Genomic DNA, 9083 nt, shown 5'->3' with positions numbered 1-9083 from the left:
ACTATCGAATACTGTCACACCACAGTCGCATAACTTACTTAACATGCTGCAAGGTTTGCTGCAGAGGTAAATATACAAATACCCATTATGTGAAGTATTAATTGTCAGTACCCTTTTAGAACTTGTGTGTCGGCACTGAACACAGCCCAAACATTGTTTGTGCGCCAAAAACATGCCTTTGACCGGGCCGTGCTTAAACCGAAAGTGCGCTGCCATTTCCCAAAGCCGCGGGAAGTAAAGCGCATCAACGTCCACGGATGGGACGCACGAATGTCGACACCAGAAGGCAGACGAGTATTGATGCGGCGCATACTGAAGGGCAGACACGACCTCTCCCATTAGACTAGGAAATCAAATCAACAGAATACATTTAACAGTTCACAGTTAATACATCCTCAATTGATTTTACAATTTTTACAAATTCTCTTTGTATATCTTAATATTCGGTATTTGTTTTGGCTTGTTTGTTCGGACGAAAGTAGATCTGTTGAATACTCTTAGAAGACCTGTTGTCATCTATAATGAACACGAAAGGCACATTGTTAGCAACGCCGGTACCTTGATCCTTGAAGAAGCCTTGCGGCAGGCACATGGCGCCGCCTAACACCAAGCAGTCGACCAGCCAGAGACGCTCCAGAGGCATGGCTGGGACTAGATACAGCTGCTTCTTCTCATAATCAATGGCACGCACAACACCTTCAAGAAGAGCAAGAGATTTAATAGATATCGATAAGTTATAGCGAGGATTTACCTATGCCTAGACACTGTTTTGGATCGTCACCCAGCTGACCCCTGCATAGATAAACCAGATTGGCCTCCATGCCAGCTATAAGTTCCTCACGTGCGTAATCCTTGGAGACGAGATGTACAAGGTTCAGTTCGTCCAGATCCACGCTAACTGGCTGACAATCGGTCAGGTGCTTGGCATTGCCGTTCAACGCACTGCTGAGACGGGCCAAGAAATTGGCGTAGCGCACATCCTTGGGACTCATCCTCCAGTGATGCTCGTTCGGCTCCAGCTGCGGCAAAGCGCTTTGTAACTGATGCAATTTGTATCTGAAGTTTTTGGTTTCGACCTTAAACTCATCAGCTGTATAAATAATGGGCCGCACCTTCGCCAGGGATTCGGGATCGAGAGTTATCTCAAAATTGTTGATGGCCTTAGGACTGGATATTTGTATCAAATCTGTAGGATCGACACAGTCGATCAATAGAGCCATGAGCTCACGACCGAAACCTTTGTTATAGCCCATCGTATTGATGAGCCAAGGTATATCATCATAGCACGGGTTTACCTTGCAATAATACACCAACTCTCGCACCGCTTGGATGTACTGCTCCGCGCACATCACCACATTCACATGACCGACTGCATATGCTCGATCTGGCTGTTTATTGAAAAAGAAACCAGCTCCCAGCAGCGGACGATCGATGACATGGCATGAAACCGTTTGTGGGACAAACAACTCGGGCTGTCCAATGTCCAGGTCAATGAATAAAATGCGATTGTAGTGTTCCAAATGCCTGTTTAGCATATAGCGAAGTAACGTGGATTTGCCCACACCTTTGCCACCAGCTACCATCCAGCGACTGTGCTGCTCCACTTTCAGCTTCATCCACGCGCGGGGCACCCGCAGCGCTTGCCGTGTATCGGCGCTCTGGATTAAGCAGTTTAAGATATACTCACTGGTAGCATACGGACGATTGGAAGTATTCACCGAGGGGAAAACCTTCTCCACCATGTGCTTGCCAATGATGTGGAGCATATTCTGTGCAGAGCTGTTCCGCTGCATCAGCACAATCGCATCACGATACCCATCATAGTTTCTCTCAATATTATCCAGCTGGGCGCGTGTGAAGCTGTCTTCCAGGACTTTCCAAGTCGAACTTGATTCCATTTTTAATTTGATTGGTTTCCTGTTCGACATGGGTGAAATGACCACCCAGTTAAAGCCTTTAGGTGAATAGATGGTCAACGAATCATAGCGGCGCGCCTTATAGCCATTGATTGTAAGGCGTCCACACAGCAAGGTCAGTGTAACGGTGCCATAAAGTTCGATATCCTGTTTTATCACAGCCAGCACATTGTTGGTTTTAAAACTATTCTCAAAAATACAATAATCAGACATAAATCCAGCTAAATCGTCACGTGGAGTCTCTGTTATACGCCCTTCATCCATTGGCGAAAGCTGCATTTCTATGTCTTCTTCATCATTATTCTCTGAATTATCAACTTTAATTTCTACACTCATTGCGACCGGCTCCTTCTCACTTTCAGCTTCGTCGTTAGATTCGTTCAAAGCTTTATCTTTCAAAGTCTGTGCAGCTCCGTCATTAGATTCGTTCAAAGCTTCATCTTTCAAAGTCTGTGCAGACACGTTTTGTGTTTCGATATCTGCTTCAGACATTCCGTCGAACACCGAAACTTTGGCAATATCTGCGTCTACCGGCTCTTCCGTTATACACAGTGGCTTAACGACCTTCTTCAAATTGATAATCAAATCTATTTTAATTGGTCCAAGTTTCTTTGCTTCAATTATTACTGGCTTCTTAAAGAAATTCTCGTCAGTGTCCCATGAACAATCAGACTCGGAATCTAGTTCAGACGTTGATTCCTCCTCGTCCATCGATTCAGCCTCAGATTCCGATTCGGATTCTGATTTCTCGTCGTCCGACGGCTCAGACTCAGCCTCAGACTCGGATTCATCACTTGTAGAATCTGATTCCTCCTCCTCCATCGATTCAGTGTCAGACTCCGATTCAGATTCTTCCTTGTCCATCGATTCAGCATCAGACTGCGACTCCTCCACTTCGGATTGCGATTCCTCCTCGTCCAACGATTCAGCGCCAGACTTGGATTCGTCACATTCAGACTCTATTTGAGCGTCAGACTCCAAACCAACGTCGCGCCATACACCGCTCTGGTGGTTTGTTTTTATCAGCTCTGTAGCTTTTACATCAACATCAGACTTGGATTCGTCGCATTCAGACTCTATTTGAGCGTCAGACTCCAATCCAACGTCGGGCCATGAAGCGCGGTTTGTTTTTATCAGCTCTGTAGCTTTTACATCAACATCAGACTTGGATTCTTCACACTCAGACTGTATTTCCTCCTCGTCCAACAATTCAGCGTCAGACTCCAATCCAACGTCCAACGATTCATCGCTCTGGCGCTTTGCTTTTATCAGCTCTGTGGCTTTTACATTTTTCTGTTTTGACTTGTCATCTTTAGGTTGCATCGAATATGTCTTCTTTTTAGCAGCTACGTTTTTATTACCAACTTTCTGTGACTTTTTTATGGCATAGGATGGTATTTGTTTTCTATTAGGTGCAGTCTCCAATTGACCCTTTTGTGCGGATCCTATATTTAGTTTCGGGCGTTTATTTATTCCATTTTGTGGAACAGTCTGACTTTTACGTTTAATTGCTTTTGAAATTGCAGCCATTTTCAAAGCTGAATTTAACTTTTTCTCTGACATCTTTGGATTACAAATAATATTTGTCGCCTTTTGAGAATCCGTTGGTTTTTCTTGGGCTCTCGGTAGATTGTAAAAAGCAACTTTTGGTTTGTGATTTATTGGTTGCCAGATATTTATTTTAGAAAACACAGTTTGTGATTTAGCTATGCGATTCTCTGTGAGGTTAAAACTGGACTGAATTTCTTTCAGTACTCTCTCATTACGTTTAAGTGTCATTCTGTTTATTTGACAGTAAACAAACAGCTTACTATTTTTGCCGGGCCATGTGTCTTCAAAATTAAGAAGCAGGAACGGATTAGTGATGGTATATACGGTAAAAGTAACAGTAACGTCATGTAACGAATTAATTTTTCACTTAGTCAATAGTCTTTTCCAAGCAACTCTGAATAATTCACCTGACTGATAATATATATATAATATAAATGTGTATTAAGCTATTAATGTAACTTTCTATATTATTTTTGTGAAAAAATGGCAAAACAAAATAGAATGTGGTTATTTTGCATACCCAGATCAGGTATTCCTTTTAATGATATTTTCCAACACTATAGTTCATGTGCAACTCTGTGGCGCACGAAGGCGTTGGTTGTTCATCTACCAAGAAAATTCATCGTCATTTTGCATGAGAAAAAAAACGTCGAATTTTTAATTGTAATAACTTTTATACGAAACGAGCAACGGTAGACGCATAAGAATCAACATATTTGTGCCATTTTGTAAGCATTAAAAATAAAGTGTCTCATTCGAACCGAGTGTTGCAAAAAAGAAATATATATATTGTAAGTGAGGAAAGTTGAAAGAGCAGTGAAAAAATTCCACACACACACTCATACATATAGAGCTCTACGCGCACTGACAAACACACATACAGCCATGCAATCGAACTCACAGACAACATATGTATGTGTATGTATGTACATAAATGCGAGTGGATGATGATGTTTTTGGAATAAACGTATGAAGAGTTGGTGGCGGGTGAGGAAGCAGACCTATGACGCGACCAGTGGACTATCTCTAGACACATTCGTGTAGAACTAAAGAAAAGTAAATAAATGTATATGTCTAAATGGGAGCAGTGGTGATTCGGCCAATACGAAAACCAATACACGTAAAGACACGGGCTTTCATTTATATAAATAAATCTATGCGTATGTGTATGTATGCATAAATAGCTGCACAATTGGAAGCGATTAAACAACGGCCCAAACATTGCATTCTGTCTTTCCACCTAACTGGCCTAAAAGAAACCCCCACCACCAACAACGGGTGATTGTCAAAAAAAAAAGAGCCTCATGCGACTGTTCGCTGATGCTTCTTCTTTTCCATAGATCGTCAGCCGCAGCAACAACAAATGGGAGAGCCATTCAAAATGTATGACTCAAATGTGTGTGCGTGTGTTTGTGAGAGATTGTGGCATTGCTGCGCGCGAGAGTGTTAATATACGCGTCTGTGTATGTGTGTGTGTGTGTGCATGGCTTTTTCACTTTGATATTTTTCAACCAGCTCGCGCAATTTTCGCAAATATATTTAACACAACGCATCGTCCGTCATCGCCGCTGTCGGTGTCGTTGCATCCACTCTGCCACTTCCAGAACCTCCAATGACGACGATTCGCAAGAAATTGGTAATTGTCGGCGATGGTGCCTGCGGTAAAACTTGCCTTCTGATCGTCTTTAGCAAAGACCAATTTCCCGAGGTCTATGTGCCGACTGTCTTTGAGAATTATGTCGCCGATATTGAAGTCGACGGCAAGCAGGTAAGCCCAAGTTTATCATCTATTCATTCACACACCAATCCCAGCCTCCCCATCCCATCCGCCGCCCCGCCCAACACATGCAGCATTCAAAATCATCTGATCATCGGTCTTTGTGTACATTTTTATTTTATTTGTTTTGCATACATGCTCACATATGTACATATGTATATTCTCATCTAGCATCCCGTTACTCTCCCCCTCATCCTGCTCGATTTCCAGTGCACTCTGCACTCATGCTGTAAAAAAAAAGTTGTGAGTCAATATCAATTGTCGGTAGGCATACTTGACTCCCGCTCTCCAGCTCTTCTGCTCGCACTCTCCTTGCACACATAACGACACACACACACACACACACACACACGTACCAACATCGACGACGTAAACGCACGCACTCACACTTACACGCGTACTAATACTAAAACATGTACTTGTATAGCAAGCTCCCTTCCTTCCGTTTCTTGCTTGTGCTCTTGCTCTTGCTCTTTTTTTTTTTGTATTTTTTTATTCGTCTTATACACAAGCCCGTTGCGCACATACAGTTTTGCGCGTTGCCCCTCGCGCTCTCACGTTCGCCCCCCTCGCACTCAGTCATTGCATACCTGCGCTCACGTTTGGAGCCAGTAGCACGCGCTCTCGCTCTCAATTGTAATAAAAATATATTTAAAAAGAAAAAGAAGAAGAAAAGATATACTGCTGTATGCCATTTTGATTTGCATTAAGTCATGTTTTGTGTATTTGTTTTTGGTTATTTGTTAAACAATTTCGTTTCTAATAATTTTATACGACTTTTTTCTTCTTGTATGATATTTTTTGTTGTTTTGGTATAAACAATTTGCGCAGCACAATATGGCGGCGTTTGTGTTTGGTTAATGCTTACATATGATGTATAAACATATGTAGGTATAGACCTACATGCATACATACATACATACAACCGTCTGTGTCTGTAGTTCACGTCACTCTACGTATTGTGTCTGATTAATACGTTTGGCATTTCCGCCAGTTCCTTGCTATCTTTCAACTTGAAGTTGACTCTCGTCTTCGTCTTTCGTCTTTGTGATGGAAACGGGCTTTTGTGCTACATAATTGCCAACTTAACGGGCGTTATCACTCCACATTTATACATACATACAACCAACCATATACATATATAAATTTATACTTACATCAATATATGACGTGATTCTTTTCTCTATTTGCTATATAGGTGGAGTTGGCCTTATGGGATACAGCTGGTCAGGAAGATTATGACAGACTGCGACCGCTGAGTTATCCAGACACTGATGTTATACTTATGTGTTTCTCAGTGGATTCACCCGATTCGCTAGAAAATATTCCCGAAAAATGGACGCCAGAGGTAAATAATAGACAATAATATATGTATGTATAAATGTTATTAATAATCATTTGTTTATTTCAGGTCAAACATTTTTGTCCCAATGTTCCCATCATTTTGGTAGGCAATAAGAAAGATTTGCGAAATGATCCCAACACAATTCGGGTAAGAAATTTGGATTAGTTAAAAGAAATCTTGGATGTCAAATAACTTTTTTCTAAACTTCCACAGGATTTAGCAAAGATGAAGCAAGAGCCGGTTAAGCCGCAGGAGGGACGCGCTATGGCTGAGAAAATTAATGCCTTTGCCTATTTGGAATGTTCGGCCAAGTCCAAGGAGGGTGTGCGAGAGGTATTCGAGACAGCAACCAGGGCTGCACTGCAAGTTAAAAAACGGAAGAAGCCCAAATGCCTTTTGCTCTAAAAGAGCAAATATCAAATTCTATACAAACACAAGGAAACACACATACACACACCCACACACAAACACAAGCACACACCTTTTTACAAGAATAACAACTATTGGAATCAGATAGCATGGGGAATCCGGCAACAGCAACGCAACGCAAATACAGCAACAACAACAACATCAACAAACAGCAAATATTGCTTTAGCAACATACAACACACGCAACAACATCAACAGCAAGATGAAAGTGAAGATGAAACGGGCAAAATGTCAAATGCGGATTTGATTTTATATACAGTCTAGAGTAGTTATTAACAGAAGTAAACAACAATAATAAATATCGCATTATTATTATTATTATTTGTAACTCTTGACGGCGTCAAAAAATCAGTCAACACTCAACCAATCAACTATCAATACATACTTACTCGTATATATCTATATACACACACCTATGTATATGCATACTATACTATATGTCCTATATATATATATATCATCGTATCCGTTTGATTTTGAGATTAAAAGCCAAACAACAAAATATCTACAAGCATTACTAAAGGTGTGTGTGTGTGCGTGTGTGTATGTGTGCTGTTGCATGCGCTTATATGTGTTCGCGTGTGTATGTGTGTGTTGATTAGTGATGATGCAGTTATTCATATTTTTTTCAAAGTCTTAAGGCATATACATATACAAATATTCTGATAAACAGACAACAAACAAAAAGAGAGCCTAAAATGCAAGCATTCATAAACATACCAATTACAACTTTTTTGACTCTTATATATATATATATATTATATATTCAAACAGAGACCGCCAATAAACTAAACAAAATGATAACAATATATATGTATATAAATATATACATATATATAAATACTACTTTGCAAACAATTACACAAAAAAAGAAATGATTAAACATAAGCCACAAGTGACAGATGCATTCAAATTTTTTCAATGTGCAAATGCAAGTTCAGAGTTTTTAATATTTGTATTTTGCATTAAAAAAAAAATGAAAAAAAAAACCACAAAAATATAAATTAGCGTATTTTATGATTTTATAAAATACCAATCTATATATATATACAGTACATATATGTATGTATGTGTGTATGTCTCTTTTTTGTATTTTGTACCGTCAAAAATCGTGTAAAATTCTCATACAAAAAAACTCAATGCTATATATATACATATGTATGTATGTATATGTATATTTCTATATATATGTATATATACATACATATACATATACTATTTTCTACAGTTACTATATTACACAATTTAAACAACAGATGAAAGAACAAATGCGTCGAAAGTAATTGTAAATTTGTGCATTCAAAAGTTTTGCTTCCTATACAATAACAAAATAAATAAAAAAAAAAAAAAAACAAATATTAAATATGCAGAAGAAGAAAGAAAACAAAGCAAATACACATTTTACCAGATTACCAAAATTAACAAGAGAATATATATGTGTGTATGCATATATACATATGCATATGTAAACCAAAAAACAACAAAAATCATTTCTTTTCAAAATTAAAAAAAAAAAAGAATATTTTACTAAATAAATAAATAAAGAAAAAAATAAAAAAAAAAAAACGATAAAAATCAAAATTTAAAATGTTTTTCTTATTGGGCGAGGGCAATAATGATTTATTTTTTAATAAACATTTTCATTTATTATCTTGTTTCAGAGCTGTAAAAGTTAGCAAGATAAATATGAAAAAAAAAAATTTGAAATACTTTTTTATATTTTACAAAAATTAGAAAACAATTTATTCTTGTTCAGATAAAAGAAAAACACTAATTTTAACGGGGGTTCCAAAAATCTTTATTGGTATTCTTTTTTTTCCTTTTTTTGTTTTATCGTTTTCATTAATTTCTTGTACATTTAAAATGTAAGAATTAAATAGTGAAATGACCGAAAGAAAACAAAAAAAATCGTTAGCATTGGCCAGCTGGAATTACCAGACTTGTGCATCTATTTTAATACTCGCGTTATAGCTACTAACTTCTAGTTTCTTTATTTTTGTCACGTTTTTCGTTTTATTATTGTTTCATGGGAAATAATCGTAATCGTATGTGATATTTAACATTT

General features: G+C 38.3%; 3 protein-coding genes across 5 annotated transcripts; 2 read left to right on the top strand and 1 right to left on the bottom strand.

Moving 5' to 3' along the window:
* Positions 1 to 28: 28 nt before the first annotated feature.
* mRpL34 (mitochondrial ribosomal protein L34) lies at positions 29 to 411 on the top strand. Its single transcript, XM_018105480.3, has 2 exons — positions 29 to 66; positions 120 to 411. The coding sequence occupies exons 1-2, from the start codon at positions 44 to 46 to the stop codon at positions 340 to 342; spliced, it is 246 nt and encodes an 81-aa protein (XP_017960969.1). The 5' UTR covers positions 29 to 43; the 3' UTR covers positions 343 to 411.
* LOC108652755 (uncharacterized) lies at positions 370 to 3799 on the bottom strand. Its single transcript, XM_030384341.2, has 2 exons — positions 752 to 3799; positions 370 to 696 (listed from the first exon to the last, which is right to left on the bottom strand). Exons 1-2 carry the CDS (start codon positions 3693 to 3695, stop codon positions 437 to 439), a joined length of 3204 nt encoding a protein of 1067 aa, XP_030240201.2. The 5' UTR covers positions 3696 to 3799; the 3' UTR covers positions 370 to 436.
* A 79-nt stretch (positions 3800 to 3878) lies between these two features.
* On the top strand, positions 3879 to 7893 carry Rho1 (ras-like GTP-binding protein Rho1). 3 transcript variants are annotated; one of them, XM_089262053.1, is made up of 5 exons: positions 3879 to 3996; positions 5072 to 5235; positions 6443 to 6592; positions 6656 to 6736; positions 6803 to 7893. In XM_089262053.1, the coding sequence occupies exons 1-5, from the start codon at positions 3951 to 3953 to the stop codon at positions 6992 to 6994; spliced, it is 633 nt and encodes a 210-aa protein (XP_089118179.1). In that variant the 5' UTR covers positions 3879 to 3950; the 3' UTR covers positions 6995 to 7893. The 3 variants fall into 3 exon arrangements, with proteins under 3 accessions (XP_089118179.1, XP_017960968.1, XP_017960967.1); XM_018105479.3 differs by lacking the exon at positions 3879 to 3996 and adding an exon at positions 4022 to 4258; XM_018105478.3 differs by lacking the exon at positions 3879 to 3996 and adding an exon at positions 4025 to 4195.
* Positions 7894 to 9083: the final 1190 nt, after the last annotated feature.

Source organism: Drosophila navojoa, chromosome 5 (genome assembly GCF_054131105.1).
Source record: "Drosophila navojoa isolate 15081-1374.11 chromosome 5, UAZ_NAV_1.0, whole genome shotgun sequence".
Classification (NCBI taxonomy): Eukaryota; Metazoa; Arthropoda; class Insecta; order Diptera; family Drosophilidae; genus Drosophila; species Drosophila navojoa.
This window is presented reverse-complemented; position numbering and strand designations above follow the sequence as displayed.

Excerpts from the sequence above, each read along its gene's own strand:
- mRpL34 (XM_018105480.3), top strand. The coding sequence starts at position 44 with ATGCTGCAAGGTTTGCTGCAGAG. Across the intron at positions 67-119 it reads CTGCAAGGTTTGCTGCAGAG|AACTTGTGTGTCGGCACTGA; the intron begins GTAAATATACAA and ends GTACCCTTTTAG.
- LOC108652755 (XM_030384341.2), bottom strand. The coding sequence starts at position 3,695 with ATGACACTTAAACGTAATGAGAGAGTACTGAAAGAAATTCAGTCCAGT. Across the intron at positions 697-751 it reads AAAACAGTGTCTAGGCATAG|GTGTTGTGCGTGCCATTGAT; the intron begins GTAAATCCTCGC and ends CTCTTCTTGAAG.
- Rho1 (XM_089262053.1), top strand. The coding sequence starts at position 3,951 with ATGGCAAAACAAAATAGAATGTGGTTATTTTGCATACCCAGATCAG. Across the intron at positions 3,997-5,071 it reads ATTTTGCATACCCAGATCAG|AACCTCCAATGACGACGATT; the intron begins GTATTCCTTTTA and ends TGCCACTTCCAG. Across the intron at positions 6,737-6,802 it reads ATGATCCCAACACAATTCGG|GATTTAGCAAAGATGAAGCA; the intron begins GTAAGAAATTTG and ends AAACTTCCACAG.